Genomic DNA, 25,356 nt, shown 5'->3' with positions numbered 1-25,356 from the left:
TTGTGCCAGGAAAGCATGCATCCATGGGAGTGTTTGTGGATAGTGAAGGTGAAGGTGCATTTGACAAGAAACACACACACACACACACACACACACACACACACACACTCACTCAGAAAGAATAAATTGTTATAGGGAAGAGGAAGGGGATTAGTTTTCCATCCATGTCATTGGGTCCTCCCTGCAGAAAGTGAATAGTGAAATGCATTTTGACAGGAAAGACTTCCTGACTAGAATTGCTTGGAATATTACTTTTCTTCCCCACTGCAGATTTTATACCCCTTTCATAAAATAAACTACTCAGTTCTCTCTCTCTCTCTCTCTCTCTATCTATCTCTATCTCTATCTCTATCTCTATCTCTATCTCTATCTCTTTCTCTATCTCTCTCCCCTCCCTGTGGGTGTGCAGTGGTTTCCTACAGCAAAAACTAAAATTTCATACTTCAGACCCACATTTCATATACTGTGTGGCATGCACAAAAAATAAAAAGAAATGGCAGTATGCTGTTGAGTATGAAGCTAACATATTCTTCAGCGCTGTCCTATTTTGTATAGAAGTACTTTCTGAGAACATGCTGTATCACAATATAACTAGACACAGGGGCGTATGAAGGGGGGTGCGGTCCTCCTCGGGTGTTATCCCTGAGGGGGTGTCAAAATGGCACACTGTGGTGGTGGCACTTACCGCGGGGCCTGGCCTGCAGCGCGCCCAAACCACACGTCTCTGCCGTTTCGGGCAGCATGGGGCTTGTGTCCGCCAGGTGGACTTGGTGGGCAGCTCGCCGCACTGCCGCCCTGGGTGGATCGCCACTGCACCCTCCCCTGGGCGGATCGCTGCAGCGCCCCCGTGCACGGATTGCCCCGCCTCCATGGGCAGATCACCCTGCCCCCACCACTCTGGGTGCTGGAGCAGCTAGCTACGCCCCTGATTAGACATATAACTGACAGATTGGAGCCATGTGTGGCCTTAGGTCAGCATTTTGTTTCCTTTTTCCTTTTGGTGTGCATAAACATCCATACCGTATAATAGACAGAACAATCCTAAGTATAAGAAGCTAGCAGCCCTTAAAGTGCTTTAACTTTAACTGGCATATATTGCCTCATTCCAAACTCTGTCTGGGAGCAAGGGCTTCTCCTGGCTAAGCTAGCCTGATCTTGGCAGAGGGAAAGCACACATTTAAAATAAGAGTTGGGCGTACACCATCCTTTTTACTATTGTAAGCGGCACTGGGTTGTCATATCACATGACCAAGCTGAGCCGAGTTTGGATCTAGCATAAGTCTCCCTTCCTGGCCCCATCCCTGCCACTCCTGCTGTATGCCCACTTTTGGAGGCTTACTCCACCATAAGATCGTGGTTCTGTCAGTGTGTCTCTTTCTGAGCCCGGATGTTGGGCTTATGCTGGTGTAGTCTGGCTGTGCTGGGAACTCGATAACTAAGCCAGAGTTCTACCAGATCCTATTTCCCTTGTCCATGTGGATGTCCGGTTACTGCCCTCTCAGACATCATAGGATTGTGGTCAAGCAGGAGGCAGATGGATGCCAACAGCAACAACCAAACTTTGCAAACTACTACTGATCTTGACTCTTTGGTCTGTATCTCCATCATAGACACCATCATTCTGAACCAATATAATGCTATTTAAATACCAAATAAAATATTCATGGAAATAGTAGTCAGGTTTCTTTTTGGGGGTAGTGGTGGAGAAACCTGTCGGAAATGTCCAAATGTTCAATTTCTAAAGTTATGAGATATTTTTCTATCCAGCTCCCACAAATTATACTACTTCAGCCTATGTCTACATTTTCTACAATTCTCTTTTTCAGCTCACAGGTGACTATTGTTTTAATCTTGGAAAGTATCAGTTGTAGAAGAAGAGGGTTATTATTCTATTTATATCTTGTAGCAACAGTACTGTAACAGTTACTAACAACATAGTGCTTCAGAGTTGCATGGAGATATTTCAAAATATTATGCAGCAGCAGTTTTGAGCTTAATTGTCTGCAGATGGTGGATAATCTCCTTTCCTCACTCATTGCCACATATCTAACTGCACCCAGGCTGTTCTGTGTAATTTACAAGCTTTCATATGATTCTTTCACACAATTTTCAGTGGGTTTTTTCTTTTCTCCACTTCCCAGATGTTATATGCTGGAACTGACCTTTTAAAAGTTGTTTTATTTCCCCACCTTACCGTAACGTATATAACAAGGTTAATAATTTAGTGGCAATTATTTGTAGAATGGGGAGGGGAGAAATGTTAAACAAATAAGACCGTGTTCATAATAATTTTAAAATATTTTCTCCATTCTTGTGTTCATGAAAGGAGACATGCTTACTATGATCTCATGCATTAAACATTAATCAATATGTAGTCAAATTTAAGGAGCACATGTAATCTGTGGGAGAAGTCATAACAAGATTCAATTGGAGCTTCATATTTTGGGATGGTTCTAACAGTGACTCTTGTGAGTCACTCTATCTGAAGATGCTAATAAGAAGTATCTTATTAGCATGAATAATGTGCAGATGAGCCTTAAATCAAAACATTTAGCGTCTTTTTAAACTTTTATTTTCATTGGTTTTTTCATGTATAGAAATTACAAACAGCCACAAATGAAACTTCAGTAAAAATCATACACATTGTGATTTAAACAGAAAAAAACACAATTAAAATATGAAGACATTAAAAGCTAAAATGCTCACAAGATACAATGCAAATTTAAGGAAATGGCGGGGAAATTCAAGTATTTCATTGCTGACTGTAAAACACCCATTTTATTTTAATATGTTCAGTAAATGGACCCAAGTTTGCACATCAGGGTTTGTTAACTCTTTTGTAATCTAATTGGAAAGGTTAATTTCTTCTAACCAAGATGACACCCTAGAAAGAGCAGGGATTTCCACTGTTTATCTATCTCCATCCATCCAGGCAGTAAAGGTATGTTATTTCCCCCATCAGGCTTTCAGTACGAATGTGTGAAGGGGCCCCTAATGCACTAGTCAGCTAGCCCCACCCCAGAGGCAGGTGTATATGTTGGCTACACATCCCAGTGTTGTGATATCCAGCTAGGTTATACTTAGAGCAGGTCCATTGTAATGAATGAACTTAGCTCTGTGTTGAGTGACTAATGCTGGATATCACCCCAAATCAACAGATTTTCCAGAAATTTATTTGTGGGATAAGTAACATTGAACATGGGTTGAAGACAAGATAAGTCGAAGCTGGTGCAGTCACTAGTGGTTTTTTGTTTGTTTGTTCATTTGTTTATTTGAACCAAATGTTGTGTAAAACTCAGGAAGCATCAGAGAATATTTAAGGACTGGTTCACATTGCTAAATTCCTCCATGTAGTTGTGAAAATCGGGGTGGACTGTGATCCCCTCATAAGTCTCTGTGTGATTTGTAATATATTAGCAAGCATTTGATTTCTGATTGTTCAACAATAACAATAAAGTGCTCCCTCCCTATATATAAGGCTGCTAACCTAAAGAAAGGTTGGGGTAACAAAAATCAAATTTCATGTGGAAGAACTGTGAACTCAAAGTCAGTTCTGGTGCTTAAAACAAATTCCTGCGTTCAGCAGGTGCTCCAAGTTCTGTAATTCTGTCTTTTTTCACCTCCTTCCAGTTGATAGATCTTGGGGTTCAAGTAAAGCACAAAGTAGAGTCTGATCCTGAAGTCTGACATACTCTGGTGAATGTAGAACTGAATGGAGAAATTTTAGTCAAGACCAAACATTGCTGGTGGTTAGCCTGTAGCCATCCCTGGTGGTTCTGCTTTTTCCAGCAGCCATCATAATATAAATGGCTGCCAGCTCACCTGCACACAGTTAAGTTCACATTAACTTTTATTCAGATGTGTAAACAATCACATGAAGGAATTTATCAATGTAAGTCACTCCTAACCATTTTTTCCCTCCCTTTCTTTCTTTAAATTTCTAAGGAATTGAAACAATAACATCTGAACAAGTTGTTTCTTGCTAGCTTAGCTTCAGTCTGGCTTTTTTTTCCCTCATGCATGCTGACCTGGAAATCTTCCTTTGCCTTAGCTGCGATAATCGTGACTCAGCTTACAACACCATACATTCGCATCGCCCCTGCTGCAGGCGACGACCAACTAACAGGTCAGACACTCAAGTATAGACAAGTCATCTTACCCATTTCCATCTCGCTTTTCGGGCTTGTTTTCCTCCACATTCTCATCATTCTTTGCTTGTAGCTGGTTTACCACAATGTAGACCTTTTTGAGGTTCAGCTCTACATTTGTTTAGCAATTTGCTGGATACCAAATGTTTGGCACCTATATCCAAGAGCGCCAAACAAATTCGCTGCATGTTTCATTTGTGTGTTTGAGCACTGGGATCATCCCTTTTGAGCCTAATGTCACAAATACTTTGTCTGTCCTAACATTCCAGCAGCTAACATATTGTTCAGGATTCAATTATATACACAAAGTATTCAGATGTATAATTTTTTTTCTGAATTTTTGTAACAAGACACATGAGTAGTAAACAAACATCTACTTTATGAATTCTAGGATCAGGCAACATTTTCTCACATGAAAAGTTTTTTTTAAATTCCACTAACAGCCTGAATGTACTTAATGTACTATTAAACATACATAGAATTAAATAAATATTTATTTACATCCAGATTCTAAAAAGAAAATGGTACTGTTCAATCTACATATTTTAAACTTATATAAATTAATTTTTCTGGAAATTTCTCTTGTTGAGAATTTAACAAAAAAATAAATAAAATAAATTTAAAACTTGTCTCTAAGGGACTAGAGATGGATAACCTGTGGCTTTCCAAGTTTTGTTTGACTATAGTTAACATCACACTGGCAAGGGTTGATGGGAGTTTGATTTCAACATCTATTGCGCCACATATTCCTACCCCTATTGTATTCAACAAGCATTCACAGATGTTTGTGAGAATTGCAAGGTGCTGCATTCTCAGGGATAAAAAGTTTGTTCAGTAGGGATGTAATGTTCCTATTCCCTTATTTATGTGGAGTGTTCTACCCCATGGTGACTGATATTCATAGAATCCATGTATCCACAGTTTCCAAATAACTTGTGCATGAGCATCCATACATTCTTCTTTCTGAAAAAGCTGGTGGTGCTTCTTGGTGCTTTCTTGGGTAACAAATTGCACATCCAACTGCCAGTCTTGGAAAGTTTGATGATAATTAAACATCATCTAGTTCCTACAGAAATGTTGCAAAGAATTGTCAAACTGACAACATTTTCTCCCCATCTCTGCAACAAGTCCCAGTGAGTCCATTCATTGAAGAAGTGAAGTTCGTAAGGAATTTGGGGCCCCTTATCAGTTTATATCTACTGTGAACAAGCTTTTCCAGTTTAACAAGCCCATTTGCAGCAGGGACTAGATAGGGCATATCTTTGCTTAGATTTGAAAAGTTGTGCAAAAGCTGCAAAGCCTCTTCACTACAGCAGTGAAACAGATAATGGGTTTAAAACCCCATGTCAGTATTTCATCTATGGTTAAAATGTTTCTCTAGACTTGCTGCCAGGCATGGGAAGAAGCTTGTCGTTTTCAGCACAGCTTGTTGCAGCCTTTGTACAAAATGTTTGCTAGGTTATGCATGTCCAACTACATCTAATTCCCCCCCCCCCCACTCTGAGAAGCTTTAACAAGAGTTTATGTATCCAGTTGTCAATATTTCCCTCCTTGATGGAATTGAACATGGGGGTGATTGAAGATATGTAAAGGCCAATGGGATACATATCCTCACCTGCAGAACTACATTATTCACAACAGAAATAAAACATGGTAGATTACCACAACATTTGTAGTTGAACCACAATATCTCCAGTTCTTTGGAATATAAAATATGCTGCACTGCAAGACAGGAGCTAGACCTGTCCCTTCATTATACTTAACACCTCCCAAATTGTCAGTATTACATAAAGTGAATCTCAATATTTATATTAAGAACAGCAGAGAAATGTATTCATTTGCTTGGTATGTGGAGATATTCACTTGTTGGCTTGTAAAATGTGGTTTTCGTTGTGGTATTTTTGTGCTAAAGAAGTAATAAAATGCTGGGTTGGATAAGACGCCTGATGATTCTTACAACCTTTATGCATCACATATTTTGGATCAAATAAAACATGGTACCCCCCTGATTCAAAGCAAAAAATAAAATGGTACTATCCTTGGGGTGTTCCATTGCCAGGTGGAAAGTCCAACCTGCCCTACCGCAGTGCTTCTGCAAACCATTCGCATTCCCCATAAAATGCTCTGTCTGCAAGTAGCATGCGAGGCTACTCTTCCTTTCAGCAAATCTTTTCCCCTCTTGTATTTTAAAATAGTGAATTTTCTGCTTGAAGAGGCAGACAGTAGTTGCTAAGCACCTTTAGTGAAACATGATCTAAATTAGTACCACACGGTTTGTTGCTGAGGCAGCTCTCCAGCTCTGTCAGCTAAACAGATGAATGGTTAGCTGAAACTAGCAGAATTGATTAACAAATGCATATATAATATCTCTGAGGATGAATCCAAAATCCACATGCTTTTGCAGTAACAGCTTTACATTTTTCTTGTAAGTGACAGCAGACTTGAAACCACTAACTCACAAGTGATGTGTAATATTTGCCTGGACTTTCCTTGTGTTAATAATGTATGCTTTAGTTAGGCAACATCACCCATTATCCTGCTAAACCAAAGAGCTGAAGTATATAGTACTGTTGACATCTGTAGAATCTACTCATCTGTTGTATCATGAGAATCACTTTTGTCATTGCTGCTCAAGATAGTTTGGGGATGATCTACCCTACATGGTGATAAATGATTATATTTCCTGCCTGCTTTTATTTCTTGTATATTCATTCCATGTATAACAGTGATGACCAAACTTGGCCCCCCAGCTGTTTTGGGACTACAACTCCCATCATCCCTAGCTAACAGGACCAGTGGTCAGGGATGATGGGAATTGTAGTCCCAAAACAGCTGGAGGGCCAAGTTTGGCCATCACTGATGTATAATAATCAGAGCCTATGTTCCAGTTGTGGGTATTTTTTCATCATGTTCTTGTTTTTCTTATTTATATCTGGATCAACAATTTAAATTATTCTGGGCACTTGTCTCTCAGAGCACCTTCATATCTCACATTTGATCATGTTGGCCTTCTGTATACTAATACTTCTGACAACAGTAAACACATAAAGTCAGAATGACAATTGTCTACTCTTTTATATGTTCATATGTTGGGGAGCCACAGCCTAATCAGAATTCTTAAGAGCATACACACTGGTGTTTAGTCATGTGTTGTTCACACTTAGCAGATACTCTTAGAAAACACAACCGCTATGTAAAGTGCAGAGCTCTTCTCAATTGTAGTATCTCAGCCAAGTTAGACAAAGACTTCTGACTGACAGCCCTCATCAGTTGCAAGGCTTCTCTTTGTCACCAACCTTATTGCCAGTATATCGGCTTCGATTAGAGCTCCAGCATTTGTTACACTGATAGTTCAAAGATTCTGTTTCTCCCCATTCTGCGGAGCAGAATGTAAAGTGAATGGAAAATGCTCTCCTTTCTGCAACACCAGCTGAATGCATTTTAATAGGCTCCAGTGTCACTTGTGATTTATGGCCCCTTTTTGTTCTTTTATGTGTTATATTTGTCATTTTTTCTGTGGCAGTTTCATCTATAAAACAGTATTGTTACAAGAAAATGTTAAGAGGATATACGTAGAATTGCCACAGGAGCTGCTCCTTTTAAGCACCCCCCTTCCCCTCTGACCCCATCTGCAGGAGCTTCTCCCACCTGCTTTATTTTTGCAGCAAAAACATGGGGTCACATAGGCAGTATTCTCTCTGAATGGGAATACATACACTTTAAGCATGTCTGTCAATGTGCAGCAGAAATAAATAGCTACATTAAGTGAATAATTTAGGATAATAGGAACAGAGCATCTTCTCCTGATGGTGACAGACTCCATAAATACTAAAAGACAGCAAAAGGAACAAACCTGTTCCAATTGTATGCAAATAGTGAAGTGATAAGGAATCTTTTCAGTGGTATATTTAGACTGCTCTATCAGTATTTTGAAAAAGGAGCTAGATATTTAATCACAATTACAATAAGAACCAGTGGTCAAGAGTTCCAAAACTGAATTCCGTCCTTTCTGATTGTTGTTCTGATTACTGATGCAGCACAAGCTGCAATTACAGAGCTGTTGCCAAGATGGCTGCTGCTTTGTTCCATGTCACTGTTAATTATTTCTACGTGTTGCTTTGTTGTTATCATATTTTTAGACTGTGCATTGCCTTTTTACTGAAGTGTGTCTTTTAAATAACTGTTGGTAGTTGATCTATTTTGAATTAATAGAGAGGATGAAAACCTAAAGTTGATTCTATCTTTGGAAGATTACTGGCGCTCAAGTAAAGGCCACATTGTAAGCAAAAAAAATCAAACCCACTTTGTAACCTGAGGAAAAAATTATACAACTGTGCTAATTGTCTCTGTGTGCACCTCAACACTGTTTTAGAAGCCTCAGAAGAGATTATTATTATAAGTGTAGAAATTCTATTTATGGTTCAGACCTTCAGGTATCACCTCACAATCATTGTAAAACAAAGTGAATCTGAGTTTTCTTCAAGAAATAAAATGCAGTATATGTATACTGTGGGCTGTTTAACTATGAATGTCACTCATTAAGACAAGATTCCAAAAACTGTTTTTTGAACAGTGGTTCATCCATCATTCACAGAACTAAAATAGACAGTTTTACTCCATTTGATTCTCACCACTGTCATGCTCTGTGAACTAACTTTTGCTGCAAGAAAACTGCTTTTCTGAATGCACCCTACATTTTTGCTAGTTCGATGTTAGCTATGATGTCTTTGTGGCAGTCAAAAGCATACTAGCATAAGTTTCTTGGCTGTCTGTTTTCCTTCCTGCCTAATGATTGGGAACTGTTCTATGCAAATGGTAATCTAGTGCAACAAATTCCAGTGCACAGCCAGTTTCCATGGGCTTATGAAAGCTGGTTGTGTTCCTTTGCTTTGAGACACAGGAAATGCATTTTTATGACTATTCATTCAAGTATTTCCAGCTCAAAACTGATTTCAAATTACATATGAAAATCTGATCAAACCATTTCGGTATAATTGCCCATAAGATCTAGGCTTTTAAAAAGTTGAACTATTTTAATTCAGGAAAGTAATTCAGAGATAGCTTAAGCCAATGAATATCTAGAGCACACTTCATTAGATGCATGAAATGTTGTCCTGAGTTACTAGTTTTAATATGCACACATACAAACACAAACATCCCAGTGTGGGAGGGAGGATTGTAATCAGTACAACTAAAAGGCCATGACATTTCTGTGCAAAGTTAAAATGTATACAAGATAAGAACAGTGAGCATTCACAGCAACCATAATTAGTGATAATACAATCATCCTAGCTTTTTATGCTAATTTAACACCTGTAGTGGGGACATGAAAAAATCTTGGTTCCAATTAAGTTTTAAATAAATACAATTACACATAGCTAAACTCTAGTTTGGCACTTTGATGCTGGAATTTCTCTCCTCATTTGAAATTCTTTGGCTGAAGAATGATGACCCTTTGGTCAGCAGCAGTATGTCATAAGAGACTGAAATGTTCTCCCTTTAGTTTCTGAATGTCCAGTTATTCCATTCTGTAGAGAGTAGAGACTGACATTGTCTGTTCTATGTAGACAGAAGCTAGACATAGTTGGCAGGTAATGGCATATATCATGTCAGAGGAGGCTATTGTGTCATATAATATCATTGTCTGAGTAGATATGGGGAAAGAGTTGGGGTCTGGGTTTGTAGCATTTCTTTGTTCCACCTCAGACAATGATTCAAAATTGAAATAAAACTGTGCCACAAATGCCATTTTAGCTCATTATTATGGATAAGTTTTTTAAAAGTTAATTGAGGAAATGTGAGTTTCCATGGGCACAGCAGTGCAGTTTCTATCAAATTTGAAAAGTTTGTGCCATCTGTGTGGTATAGGCTGGCACTCAGTCTCATTTTAAAAATGTCAGCTTCATTAGCAATTGCAAACACAAGAATAAAAATATGAGCTAATGTCTCAAAAAATGCATGGCCTGAAATTAATTTTAGAAACAAATGATATATCTGATACTAATTTCAAAAGCCAATGGTATTTAAGTTACTAAAATAAAATGAGAAAAATATGTTTTTATATATAGAAAATAAAACCATTACTTTACATCTCTCCCTTCATAGAGAACATACACATATAAACAAGACATGAAACAAAATTTGAATTTCTGGTCTTTGTGGTGCTGGACAAGGAGGTTGTCAAGTCAAAATTTCAAAATGCTTAGGTAGATATAAATGAGAGGTCCTATTGTACTCTATGGAGCAAGACTGTTTTGAAATGGAGGAATGCAATGAGGGTTTGTCTGTCCTTTTAAACAAGAGAGATACAGCTTTAACAACAACAGATGCATAGCCCTTTAATAACAGAGGGTATTGCCTTCCACAGTAACTTGACAACTGATGTGTGTTAAGCAGTGTGTGTGTGTGCAACATACACAATTTAAAGCTGGACTGAAAAAGCTATACTTTTTCTGTGAATGTGTATTACTGTTGTCTTGTATTGCCAAGACAAAATGCATCCGGAGAGAGGTGTGGCTCCTCCTTTTCATTTGCCCCATACTACTTTGCTACTAAAGGATGTGAAACTTGACCCACTGCCTCCTCTGTTAGGGCCGGAACCCTCAGCTAGGCATCAGTGTCCTGGGCCCAATGGAGACATCTTGGCAGCACTGATTAGAGAGGGAGGAGAAATGGGACAAAAGTGCAGAATTGGATCCTAAGGAGGGGTCCAGCTCTTTGGAAAGCACTGATTAGATGCTGGGGAGCAGCCAAGTGGGTTGTCAGAGTAGAAGCATTGACATTGGATACCCCAATCGCCACAATAGAACCATCTGACTTGCCTAAGGTGCCGCCTCCTGCCAATGAAGTGAGGCTAGAACAGACAGTGAGCTGGCCATGTCAACTCTGCCTCCATTGCCAAGGACATGGCATCAACTATGTCAGCACGAGCAGACTCGTCCTACTCGTAGGAGTGCCTCCTTGCTTGTTCACTCCTCAGGCTCAGGAAAACAACAGTGCAAATGACTATTCCTGCCCTGCTCTTCAGAAGAAGAGCCCGGGGGCATGTCAGGTGTTGTGACAAGGCCTTAACTTATAGCCATGTAACATAGAGCTCTGCTTCTCAACCACGTAGACTGTAACTTGATCTGTGTTTGGGTGCTGTAGTGAATTCTGGAATAAAGCCTTCAATAATAATAACGAGTTGAGAGTCCAAGTACTGAGTTCATGAGTCAAGTCAGGGTCAGGACAGCAGAGGATTTTCAAGGGGCTTTTTTATACCCCTTGAAAATCCACTGACAGCAAAAATCATACCTCGTGAACATTTGATGCAGCACTATTGACTTGATGTTGGCCTTGGCCTGATTCATATCTTTTCCAAGTATCCTGTACTGCCTTTTGACTCATCTGAGCCCTCTGCTCAGACTTCATTACTTTGTTTCCAACTTCATCTAATCCCAGCCACCCTCTCCTAGGAATGCCCTTTGACAGCAGTATTTATCTGGTGACTGACAGGCCTTTGGCCTCTGCCACAAGATCCTGACTGTATCTAGCAGGGAGGGATGGAATCAAGAAAGACATTCTAAAACAAAGCTTCAGTATCTTTAGTAACCCATGCCTCTCTGGGATAAACTGGAATTCTTTCTGAACTTACTGCTTGGGGGAAGGCGGTGGGGTGCATAGCAACCCAGCATTAGCAAGGAGACACACAGAAAAGCATTAACTAAGACGCACCAGTATTTTTCAAATAAAACTGCAGCAAACATGGGGCATTATTCTTTTGCTGAGGGAAACAGATTTTTAAGAGACATTTCCTGTTCTTTTTAAATGATTTTTATTAATTTTCCAAATAAAAGTTATACAAAATTCTGTAAAATGCAGAGTCTGATGACAGTATACATAGTCCATATACAATTATAGATTGGTTTTATTATATGCCTGTTTTGGTTTGACAACAGACACTTTGACATTTTCAGCAATAGGGCGAATTTTTACATTCTTTTTAAATATTTAGCAGAAGTCACTATAATGTAATAGGGTATTGGTCTTGGATTGAAAACACCCAGTTTCAAATTGCTGTTTACCCCTGAAACTCACTGAGTGACTTTGGGTCAGTTATTCAGCCCTCATACATCAATTTTGCTATGATAAAAAAAATAGAACAGGAAGACTGTGTGTGATTAGTGTGTCAGCTCAGAACCAAAAGGTAGCAGTAAAGATAGCATCTCGTCATATTTCTAACTCTGGTCTTATTTCATACATTAAAAAAAAATCATTGAGTTTGTAAACACTTTGAAGATTACTCTGTTAATGCCAGTGCACATGGTCCATTCATCCAATATTCCAGACTATGACTGAGTGTGGGTTACACCAGCCCTGCAAAGCACCACAGTGTTGCTGTAACCATTTTGTTGAAGGGAGGGAGAAGGAAATGAATGACAACCTTGCAATGTAGTCCAGCATTTGGACTAGGGAAATGCAGTGGGGAGGGAATGCAGTGATGTTGGTTGTAGCTCCAGTACAATTAGGTGCTGGAGAAGGTGAAGAGAGCCAGGGAAAGAGCAGCTCCCTCCCTGGCTTCTGGAACACTGTTATGTCAGCTTCCCAGATTCCCACCTATTCATTCCCACAAGGCACAAGGGAACTTGACGAAGTAATTTTCCCAGGGCACCTGAATCCTTAGCGTGGACATGAGGTGCCCTGGAAACAGCATGTCCCAAAGCTCCTTCTGTTCAAAATGTGGAAAACAAGCTGAGGATTCAGACTGAAAGCCAGCGTGGCATAGAGGTTCCAGTATCAGGCTTAGGACCAGGGAGAATAGAGTTGAAATCCCAATTCAGCCAATTCACTGGGTTGCTTGCTCTCAGTCTAATCCACCTCACAGGTTGATGTGAGGATAAAATGGGAGGAAAGTACACAACTCTGAACTCCTTGGAGAAAGGGTGGGATAAAAATACAACAAAGACATAAATAAAATAAGTTTCCAGGCATCTTGGGAAAACTACATTTTCTAGAGGTATACTTCTTCATATTGTTACTGTTTGATATTGTGAGTATTCATTATGACTTAGCCAAGTTCATACTCTAAACCAGCTAGATTTGGTGGCATCACTAATCGTAATTGTAACCACATAGGTGGAAAGCCAACACACTTTTAAAGCCACAATGACTGAAATTCAAGCCATATCTATTTTTTTAAAAAAGGAATAATAAAACCAGCACAAAGCATTATATTAAGCAGATCAAGAATGAATGGTAGTTACTTTTTGGTGGGTATGCAGATGTGCTGTTTCATCATCTTTATGCTTCTGTAAGTTGTTTATTTTGTTGGCATCCAGATCAACCAAACTAAAAAATCAGAACTGTCAGAATCCTTAATCTGATTTACAGTTTGTAACAGCTTCCATAATACTACGCTGCTTTTGCCAGGGGTTTTTTCTCTCCAAGATTTTAAGGTGGTGTTGGCATAGGGCTCATTCTGGCTACTGCTCTCCTGGGCCATCTGGCTGTGAGTAATGCGTGCTGATCCAGTTCAGTGGGTGCTCTTGCATCTTGCCCTTTCAAGGGCTTGAGGTGAACTCAGATGCATTTGGATCTCACAATCTCTATAGTAGGTTTAGAGACTGTTTTTGCTTCCAATGACTAGATGTGCCAGTGGGTGGTGTGTGCATGCTGATGGGGTGGGGCAGGGATAGAATACTCCCCCCTCACACATCCTTTCTCTCACACCCACAGATGTACACCCACTCATAGGTATATGCATAGACACACAGTCTTCCAGTTTCTTTCTTTCGTTCTCAAACACAGACACAAACTTCTCCCTCTCTCTACCCCAGGCACATACTGTGACCTATCCCCGCTTCCCAGCTGCATGAGGATCACTTTGCCACATGCTTTCCTGCATTCCTAATTAGGGACGTGAAAAGTCTTTGCTTTCCATTCTGCCCTATGTTTGTTGTATGCATCGCTATTTCTGTTCCACTGCAGTTTGTCTTCCACCAAAAATGTTATTCATCTCATTGTGCACAATGGGAAAATTACATAACTTACGTGATTACTTAGGGAATTTATGTAATTAATTACACTGTTTTTACATAATCCCACTACATTTCAGTGCAAAGGAAACTCAACACAAATGGGGGAGAAGTATTGACTAACGTATCTTTGCAAACTGAAAGGAACAACAGCAAATACTGGTTGTATTTGCTGGGTTGATTTTCATTCCAGACATGGGATGAAGAAGTGAACATTGACATTTTCTGCTTCCGTTGCCACTTTTTTTCTTTTTCCTTTTCTTTTACAATTCTCTAGCATTCTTACTCCTGAAAGCTAAAATTGTTATTCCTGCACTGCTGTTAGCACAGAGATTGCAATATTTGTTATATCAGGTGCGTAGGAGGGCAGGTTAAACCTGCACTTATCAGAAATCCTGAAGCAGCTAAACTTGCTGGTCACACGCTGATTAGCAGTGCAGGAAAAGCTTGTATGCCCATCTGATGGCTGATTAGCTGGACAGTGGGGGAAAGTGGACACGGTTTTGTTGGCCACACTGAGAGCAGCTGCAGGCTCATGTGGCCCACAAGCCTTGAGTTGCCAACATGTCCTCTGTAGGGTCCATTCTGTTCTCTCTGCTGAGTAACCTTGAAAGCTCCCACTCTTTCCTTGTGTTCCAAGTTGTGAAATACTCCCCTGCCTGGTGCCATTAATGAATGCAACCTCTTTAGGATTTAGGACCTCTCAGCACCCGCTGACTGTGAATACAGATTAGCCCCTTGAACTGATGCCTTGATTGAACTCTTCAGCATTTGACCCAGTTTCTGCATCAAACACACCTCAGCTGCAAGGGCAGAGGATCATAGTCTGCTGAGAAATGGAATCATGCCAAGTCTTTAAGGCAGAACTGAATGTCTTCCCTGTCTCTTTTCCCATCCTCTCGCATTGTGGCAAATTCCTTGAATTAGATAATCAAAGGCAGAAGCGCACCACTATTTGACAATTTTAGTCCTGTCCTATTTTGCATGATTCCATGTTCCTAATCACAATGCAGCTGTCAAATAGGGGGTATAACATTTCATTTCCCTGACCTTATCTGCAATATGAGTTAAGGGTGGGTGCTGAAAAGTGATATTACTTGGATCCTGCTGCCTGCATCATAATTTGATTGCCGGCCTCTTAAGAGTATGAGTTTTTTGAGCCTGTGATCATTTACTTTGCTCTCAGGAGGAACAGATGGATATTTACCAGTTCCTATATTACAAAGGTCAAGAGTTAGCGCTAAAAAAAGAAATGGAGAAAAGAAAAACCATCATGGGCCAGTTCGTAACAGGAAAAGTAGATTCCATCAGTAACTCAGCTCTGCTGTGACTTTTTTCTTGGGTGTTTTAAAACTTTGCCATTATATTATTTGATCAGAAGAACATCTGTTTAAAAAGCATCCAAATGACGCATTGAGCAAATGTATATAAAGCCAACAACAGTGAAGAAATTGCCCCAGCTTCTGGTCAGACTTAAACGAGAAATTGAAGTGAAACCAGCATGTTCTGATAAAGGAAAGGATTATTGAACTAAGTGGCACCATGGAGGCGGGGGGAATTAGCAGCTTCTATGTCTCTACACAACAGACCTGATTTTACTTTTATACATGTTTTTTCACACTTATGCGAAGGTTACAATGAAAAATGTATAATTAAATCTAATTAACTAAACTGCAATCCCCTTAAATTTAATGTAGCTTATTCCCAGATAAGTGGGGTTAGGATTGGAGCCTTAGTTATTTACTTTCAAAAGAAGTAATATGAAGTAATTTTTCCTAGCTCATACAAGTTATCATTTGCGCTACAATTCAGCCCATAGCTATATACACTAAAGCTGTATTTGTTTCAGTGGGTTTACTGATTACTAGATTGTAAACAAAACTGCATGATCCTATGAACTGCTTTGTAGGTACAGCTGATTATATTGTAGGTGCAGCAGCTCATGAGATCAGGTAGGCTTGAAGCCACAGTTGATTGCTAATTATTTTACCAGGATTAGCTTCATTGGTGGGACTTAATTTGTAGATGCTTGCCGACCTGTCCTTGCTGAGGCATAAATATAAAGGAACATGGGGGATGTGCAAATCCCCACAATGCTGATGGCCTTCTGTATTCAACTTGGCCATTGGAGGCCTAGATCAGTGTTTCCCAACCGGTGTTCCGCGGCACACTAGTGTGCCGTGAGACGTTGGCTGGTGTGCCGTGGGAGGGAGTCGGGTGAGTCGGGCGGTGAGAGGCGGCGGCGGCGAGGATCCGCGTCGAGCCGGGGGCGGCTCCGCGGTGGTGGTGCCGAGGTTTCTCTCTCCATTCTCCCCTCACACACAAACACAGGAAATAACACAGGATCAGCTGACAGGACCCAGCCAATGGGGCGGCGGCGGGGCAGCGCGTGCAAAAGGGAGGAGCGCGAGACAGCAGACGAGGAGGAGGCCGGCATGTCCGGGCAGCAGCAGCAACAACAGCAGCAGCAACTCCCGGCGACGGCTCCTCAAGCCCCGGGCAACCCTACTCCCTCACCGGCCTCGGCCGCCCTCCTGCTCCACCCGCCGCCGCCTCCCCCGCCGCCGCCGGCCACCTCGGCCCCGCCGCCGCCCCCTCCTCCGCCCGCTATCGCCGCCACCACCACAACAGCCGCCGCCTCAGCTGCCGCCGTCCCTCAGTCCCTCGCTTTGCTGCCTCCTCCCCCCCCCACCCCCAAAGCTTGGAGGTTCCCCGGCAAGGGGGAGGGAAAAAATTTGAAAACTTTCACTTTCGTGCGTCCCTCCCGGCGTGACGCTGCGCGCTGACGTCACGGGGCTGTAATGGTGGTGTGCCGCGAGATTTTTTTCATCAAACAAGTGTGCCTTTGCCCAAAAAAGGTTGGGAAACACTGGCCTAGATGGCCTGATAGAAGGAGTGCCTTCTGTCAGCTTTGGCTGGTATTATAGCTGCCAATGTTCCTGGACAGGGATAGCTTGGCCACAGTAGTCCAGGTACTGGCAACTTCAATACTATTACTGCTCCCTAGGTGGGGATTCTCTTGTGCCTGGTCTAGAAACTGCAGCTAGTGCAGAATGATGCAGCATGATCGCTGACAGGAGTGAAACCTTGTCAATGTATTATACACTTCCAAAAGACCTACAATGGCTGCCAATTTGTCACCAGCCCACATTCTATTCAGTATGTTGCTATTATCCACTTAGCCCCACTATTTTGAAGGATCACCTTACCCTATACGGACACCCCCTCTATGCCCACTCAATTACTTCAGTCTGTAGAAAAGGCCCTTTTATAAGTGCCATATGCTGTTCATTCTGCACTTGCGAGGAATCGATATTTTAGTATGGCATTGCCTGTGCTTTGGAGCTGCCTATCAATATCAAAAAGGTCTCTTTGTTTTACTGTTTTTGATGCCTGCAAAAACCATTTTTGTTTAGATAAGCCTCCCCAGACATGTAAATTTAATAGGTGGAAGTGCTCTTCAACTCTGTTTGGTCCCCCCCCCCCTTATATTTTGGTAATTTTATTATGTCTACTTTTAAGTCCATTGGTTTCATCAGTATTTTCTTACTCATATTTCATTCTATTGAATGTACACCCCTTAGAAGTTTTCATTTTTATTCTTTTTATTAAGTGGTATATAAACCTTGTCAAATAAATAAAATAAGATCCAGAGAGGGTTTCCTAAGGAGTGGATACATGTGTGCTTTTACCTGACTGGAAGGTGTCCTTTATCCTCTTTGCTTACCTGCATGGAGGACAGAGAAGGGTGTGAGCGCCTTCCAAAACTAGCCCATTGCGCAAAGTCAGAATTGGCACTCTTTGCTCTGTTCAGTTTTATATCTTGCTCCACCTGCCGCTGGCTTGTGGTGGCCCCTGGAAAGTTGTGCAGAATTGAATGTGGCCTTCGGGTTGAAAAAGATCCCTCACTCCTGATATAGAGGAACTGTACCAAAACTGGCATCAAGGTCAGGGTGAATAGAAGTGACTTTATTCCAAAATGCCTGGCAAATTAGTCTCAGCCGAGTCCCCGTGTAGGATGTTGTTTTAATATCCACTGAAGACATTTTTAGTTTAAATAGGCATTCCCTCAAGTGTGATCCAGCCATTGTGTGGAATATTAATTGTACATCTGTAGAAATAGTGAGTTGTGGGGTTTTTTAAGAGTTTGCATTTCAAAAAATAAATATAATTTTATCTTGTTGTGCATCACTTTGATGGCCTCAGCCTGTAAATCGGTTTATAAATGTGTAAAACAAATAAATAAAGTAATAAACATGCAGAAAAGGTCTGTTGAGAGTAATTTGATGTAGTGATGCTGGAGGAGTAAACATGTGTTACTGCCTTCAGTGTGGTATTAATGTGCTTTTGCTTGGGTTCAGAGATAACCACTTCAACACTTGCACTATCTATGTTTTAGTTGTCTCTTTGCTTGTTTTATGGCCCCTAACTCCCTGGTAATCCAGAAAGCCAGCCAAACTCTACAATGTGGGAGATGATGCTTGCGAGTGATAGGCTTGTACCAGTTCAAGGATTTCTGATTGCATAACTAGATTTCCCCTGCTCTCCTTTCTCACACCTGCCCCCTAAATATGTCCTGGGAGTTCTCCAATTCTCCAGAGCAGATTTTGGGAGGGTGTGGGAGTTGGATACAATCCATTGTGAATACTTCCTCACTTGATATTAGATGGAATAAAATTAATATGAAGGAAGATAGAAGGATGCAGCTGCCAAAACGTGGAAAGTTATGTAGGTTGCTGTGGGAAAACAATTGCAGGTGGGCTAAGTTGGGCTAGATCAACTCCTCCCAGTTCCCCCTCCCAGGTTTTAGTTATGCATGCCAGGTTGACCCATTCTTCCACCTTTAAATGGTTTGTGACATAGATGTTATTATAAGGGGAAGAACCACCCCACTTGCCCTGTCTTGCTCATTTTGGCCACACATTCCCTCTACCATTGTGATGTTTTCTGTTGGGCCATAGCAAAGTCCCAAAGTATGGCCATAGCTAACTGGGGAAAGTACAGTGGTGCCTCACAAGACGAAATTAATTCGTTCCGCAAGTTTTTTCTTCTTGCGAGTTTTTCGTCTTGCGAAGCACTGTTTCCCATAGGAATGCATTGAAAATCAATCAATTCATTCCTATGGAGACCGTCTGGGGACAGAGGGGAAGCGCCGCACGCCTTCCCCTCTGTCCCTGGACCTGTTTAAAGCAAGGGGCAGCGGGGAGAAGATTGCTTCTCCCCGTTGCCTGCCCCGCAATCTCCGGGGACAGAGGGGAAGGCGCACGCGCCTTCCCCTCTGTCCCCGGACCTGATTTAAAGCAAGGGAAGGGGCAGCGGGGAGAATCGCTTCTCCCCGTTGCCGCCCCTTGGTTCAAAAGAGGTCCGGGGACAGCGGGGAAGATGCACTGCCCTTCCCCGCTATCCCCGGAGCTTGCGGGGCAAGCTTCGTTTTGCGAAGCAAGCCCATAGGGAAATGTGTCTTGCAAAGCGGCTAAGAAAACGAAAAACTCCTTCGTCTAGCGAGTTTGTCGTCTTCCGAGGCATTCGTCTTGCGGGGCACCACTGTACATTATCAAGTTGGCTTTTGTGATATAAAATAGGAGGGATGTGTCCCTTCCACAGTAATTTTAAACATGAAGGCAAAAAGTGCTTGTATGTGTTGAAAGTAGCAATACCCATTTGAAAACATTTTATGTATGTGAATCACAAAGTTAGTCACTTGGGTCCAGTAATAAAATCTAACCTGCAGATCATCACTTCTTCATGCTCAACATATATTTAAAAAAAACTTGCTATATCAGCACCTTCCTTGCTCTTCTCAAGCATTGACATGGCAAGCAAGGTTAGGAAGAATTGTGAGGTGTGTCATATCAGGCAAAGCATAAATGGTATGACAAATGTCACCCATTAGTGACACTTACTCCTAATTAGTGCTAGTGAGAGACCAAAGAAGTGCTTTCTCCAGTTTGGATATTATGGGTCATCTTTGGGGATGATATATGATGCAGGGATTTGCACCAATGTAGAGAGATCATATATACTGTGTCTAGAGACGGCTCTGGTCGCCCTAACAGATGATCTCCGCAGGCAGCTGGATCGAGGCGGGTCGGGGCAGCTGATTATTCTAGACCTGTCAGCAGCCTTCGACATGGTCAATCACGAACTCCTGGATCACCGCCTTGCCGACGTGGGGATCCAGGGCACAGTCCTTCAATGGCTGCGCTCGTTTCTCTCTGGTCGGGGACAGAGGGTGGCGCTTGGGGGGGAATTGTCATCGCACCACTCCTTGGTGTGTGGAGTGCCCCAGGGTGCGATACTCTCCCCGGTGCTTTTTAACATTTTTATGCGCCCCCTCGCCCAGCTTGTCCGGAGTTTTGGGCTGGGCTGCCATCAGTATGCTGATGACACCCAACTCTATCTGTTGATGGATGGCCATCCTGACTCGGCCCCAGACACACTGATCAGATGCTTGGAAGCTGTGGCTGGATGGTTACGCTGGATGGTTACGTGGGAGCCGGTTGAAGTTAAATCCTTCAAAGACAGAGGTCCTCTAGCTGGGACGGGACGATATGGGATTGAGGGGGCAACTCCCATCTCTTGCGGGGGTGCAATTAGTGCCAGCACCGTCCGTTAAGAGTTTGGGTGTAATCTTCGATACCTCCCTCTCCATGGAGGCACAGATTGCAGCTATAACAAAGGCGGCATTTTTTCATCTCCACCAAGCTAAGCAGTTGGCTCCTTACCTCTCTTGCCCTGACGTAGCCACTGTGATCCACGCGACGGTCACCTCCAGACTGGATTATTGTAACTCGCTCTACGTGGGGCTGCCCTTGAGACTGACCCAGAAACTCCAGCGGGTGCAGAATGCCGCGGCGAGACTCCTCACGGGGTCCTCGCTGCGGGGTCACATTCACGCAGTGCTATACCAGCTGCACTGGCTCCCGGTGGAATACAGGATCAGGTTTAAGGTGCTGGTTTTAACCTTCAAAGCCCTATACGGCCTAGGACCCTCTTACCTACGGGACCACCTCTCCTGGTATGCCCCACAGAGGAACTTACGGTCTTCAAATAAAAACATCTTGAAGGTCCCAGGCCACAGAGAGGTTAGGCTGGCCTCAACTAGAGCCAGGGCTTTTTCGGCTGCGGCTCCAACCTGGTGGAACGCTTTGTCACAAGAGACAAGGGCCCTGCAGGACTTGACATCTTTCCGCAGGGCCTGCAAGACAGAGCTGTTCCACCAGGCCTTTGGTCAGGGCGCAGACTGACTCCCTCCTTTGGCAATCTTTACAGAACTTTAGTTTATGGTTGCCATCAATTTTGATTTTAATTAATTTTTATAATGTTTTTATAATGTTGCACTATTTTAGTGTTGTTAGCCGCCCTGAGCCCGGCTTCGGCTGGGGAGGGTGGGATATAAATAAAATTTATTATTATTATTATTATTATTAGAGGGATGATCAAGTAGTGACCGGCTCGTTAATAGCCACTAAAATAGATACAGAAAGATATGTTCACCTAATGTGGCAACCACTTTGTAAAAATTCAGCTATAAACTTTGACAGTAGAGGTTTTGGAAATCTGACCCTTGTTTGTCTGAGTGAGAATTTGAGTACCCTTGAAAATTTGGCATCATTTGATACTGAGCAATGAAAAACCCTCCCTGAGTTGATTATTCATTACCATGGTTTCTAGGCAAATAAAAAAAAAAGTTAGAACTTAATCAGAGCTTTCAAAGACCTTGATGAAAACAGGAGTGTGCTGGTCCCCAAACGTTAAAAGTTTAATTACATTTTACTTGTTCCCCGCCCATACCCATGTCAGTCCAAAGGAACTTTAATGAGGGAGCTTATAAATCAGACTTGTTTCCAGGATTGTCTGTCTACCTTGTGAAGGTGACATGGTGCTTCGAATGATGAATACTGTCATATTTTGATTAAAAAGTCAGAAGTCCTTTAAGGGGGTCAGCATGGTGAATTGAATAATGCATCCTTAACAGTTTTCATGCTAAAATTATTTACCGTAGAAAATGGATGTTTCATGAGACATGGATTCTGATGTTCCGTCACATTATACAGTAAACAGAACAAACATTACTCTTTTTTTTTTTTTTTTTGTAAAGAAGCGGCTATAAAAGCTGAAGACCGTGGCTGCTGTAAGGCACTGGTTATCTCATTTAAACAGATATTTAATGTGGGTGCCAGTGGTGTGATCATCAGCTGCTTCCATTTTGTGAATAAATTGCTTAGAAGGAGTCTTTTGCCTACCAGATGTGACCTAGATTTAGATTTCCAAAGGCAAAAAAAAGTCTATTGTGTAAAAACAAAACAGTTGCTGGTAAAATGCATGGTAAATGAGCTTATCTCACATTTCCAGGTGTTTAAGCTAATATGTTAAAGAATTACTGCTTCATTTATGAAAAATAATTGCAGAAAATGTTTCAGCAAATCAAATTTGGATAGGGGATTATGATAGTTATTGTGTTTGTTAGCAAGTTTTTAAATAGCAAGGCCAACAGGGAGGGTAACACAGATAATAAAAATATAGAAAATTGGTGTGTGAGAATAGGGTACAGTGTGGGTATAGCATCAGAATTTGGTATAGGGTTATGAACAATTGGATTTGTCTCATCGCATATGAATATATTATAAGAAATCAATGATTTGGTGTCTGCCAGCTTTGATGACGATTAAGATGATGTCAAATATTACGAGAAAAAACCATGCAATGTCTTAATTATTTTCTCCTCTCTTTTAAAAATGTGTTTTTGTAGGTGCAGCAACTAGGAAACCAGACCCTGAACCAGAGAATCAAACAGACCACACCGTTAAAATTGCTGGAGTAATCGCAGGAATCTTGCTGTTCGTTATTATATTTCTTGGGGTTGTGTTGGTTATGAAGAAAAGGTGAGTAGTTAATAAATCTTTCTGTGTCTGCATATTTGTGTTGAAGCATCTCCTGCAGCAGTTCTCAGTAAAACAGATGCAAAGTTTCTGGCTACTCTTATGGACAGTTTGAAAAGATATGCTGCTTATTCTCCCTAAAGCCTTGCTAGTGTTGAATGAATTGTGATATCTGACTCTTTCCTCCTGCAGCAGCATTCTTAGTAAATTAATGTTAGCGCCTTTTTATTAAAGCACCCTGCAGTTGGGGATTCTTGCACTGTATACTGTACAATCAGCCCAAATGGCATAAGGATAATGTTTATGTGTAGCCCCACTCAATCTAAGAGCTAAGGCGAAAATTAGAGAGAGAGAGAGAGAGAGAGAGAATATATATGTCCAACAGACACTGTTTGGAACCAATATATAGCATTGTATCCAAAGAACTGTGAAAAGAAGGTAAATTGGAAAAGTGCTGAAGGGTTTGTGCCAGACCATAATAGTAGTTGTCATGCTTCTGCTTTTGCAAGGTGCTGTGTAAACAGTTACACAAGCCGAACAATATTTTTGGAGTTAGTTTGGCTTTTCTGACACAGTGTTTTAGTGAAAAGAATAGCCCTGCACCAAAAGACAACTCCGTCCATGATCAAAATGACACTTCTGGATCCAAGCCGGACAGAATTGTAAGAGTGGAATTTTGAAGACTGCAGTTTGAAGTATTTGCCCACAATTTGCTGTGTATATTTTCCTCAGTGAAAACAAGTGAAATGATTACAGTGGTACCTCAGGTTAAGTACTTAATTCGTTCCGGAGGTCCATTCTTAACCTGAAACTGTTCTTAACCTGAAGCACCACTTTAGCTAATGGGGCCTCCTGCTGCCGCTGCACCGCTGGAGCACGATTTCTGTTCTCATCCTGAAGCAAAGTTCTTAACACGAGGTACTATTTCTGGGTTAGCGGAGTCTGTAACCTGAAGCATATGTAACCCGAGGTACCACTGTATATTGTTATAATGCTGAAGTTAACCTAGGGTAGGTTCAGCCACTGCATTTAAGTGAGTGAAAGCCAGATGGCCCTGTTCTGAGCAAACATTACAAGCTTGTGGAAGTTTTGATTGTACTCAAAAATTATAATGTCCTGCAAAATCTACCTGACATCAAGGTAATACATTTGGGAGTGGAAGCGAGGGAATCGTTTTCGCCGTGGAACTAGTAAGAGCATATTGCAAACTACAGTAGAAGATTGGGCCAATATTATTCATTCTTTACTTTGAATTTGCTTAGGTTCATTTGTCAATGAAGCTCTGAGTTGATAGAATATGATTGGTATGAAAAATATCTGAATGTTTGTACTTAGAATGCTTGATCCTTTGCAGTTGTAGGCTTCTTGTGTGCAGTGCACACCACTGCAATTTCTCCAGGCCTCAAGTTCCTTAAATGAACTCAGATATACTTGCGAAAGACCTTACAGAGTTCCAGGTATGAAACGATCTATCAATAGAGCTAGGTTTGAAAAACACAAGTACATTTAAGTCACCTGCATATTAAAATGGTTCCTATGGCATGACTGTGAACCAGATGGAATTCAGTGTCATAAGGTAACAGAGGAAACTTGTGAAGAAAGCAGCTAGAAGAGCAAAAGAACCTCTGTGAAAAGCAGATGCAAAATCTGAGTTTGTTTATTATTATTATTATTATTATTATTATTATTATTATTATTATTATCTTTCTGAAGATTACAGCGTGGTTCGCAACATAAAAATACAAAATGAGAACACAAAATACATAATAAAACAAAAACAAACCAATAACCTCCCTCCCACAAACACATTTAAGAGGCCATAGAATGTTACTCAACCAAAGGTCTGGTGATAGACAACATTTCCACCCAGCACCTAAAGATATGTAATGAAGGCACCAGGCAACCCTCCCTCGTTTAGTGTCGGAAAGAAATATAAAGTACTGCATTCATAAAAAGATGTAGAAATTATTTTTGGCATGTTGTAGCCTTAAAATCTATATAAAGAAATAAATGTATCAACGATGAACTAGCATTACGGATTGAACTGGGCCAAATTTTATTATTCTAAAGAAAAGTTGTGGTTAAGATTCTTCATTTTCCACAGGCAGCACATGGGGCCTTTTTATGCACTATTAGCTGTCACTGACTGACTGGACACCAACGAATGGTGAGAGGTACCAGCTGGGGATTCCCCAGGGGATGAAGACTCAGAGCTCAGGGATTGCTGGTGGGATGATAATGAGTGGTAAGAGAGAGAAGAAGGTGTTGGATGTTGAAGAGGTAACAGTGTTTAGTGAGCAGGGAGAGTCTGTA

The 25,356-nt window shown here is 41.4% G+C and overlaps 1 protein-coding gene across 4 annotated transcripts in view; it reads left to right on the top strand.

Moving 5' to 3' along the window:
- The window catches only part of PTPRM (protein tyrosine phosphatase receptor type M), a 407,502-nt gene that overhangs the window by 256,615 nt on the left and 125,531 nt on the right, over window positions 1–25,356 (top strand). For 2 of the 4 annotated variants that reach the window (XM_081205534.1, XM_081205535.1), the window contains exons 14-15: window positions 4,052–4,126; window positions 22,914–23,046. In XM_081205534.1, the coding sequence (XP_081061660.1) occupies window positions 4,052–4,126; window positions 22,914–23,046 (208 nt within the window). The remainder of the gene's footprint in view (window positions 1–4,051; window positions 4,127–22,913; window positions 23,047–25,356) is intronic. The other 2 variants (XM_081205536.1, XM_081205537.1) reach the window with 1 other exon arrangement.

Source organism: Podarcis bocagei (genome assembly GCF_964188305.1).
Source record: "Podarcis bocagei genome assembly, chromosome: 8".
NCBI lineage: Eukaryota > Metazoa > Chordata > Lepidosauria > Squamata > Lacertidae > Podarcis > Podarcis bocagei.
Note: the sequence above shows the minus strand (reverse complement) of the source record. Positions and strands in the feature narration are given on the sequence as shown.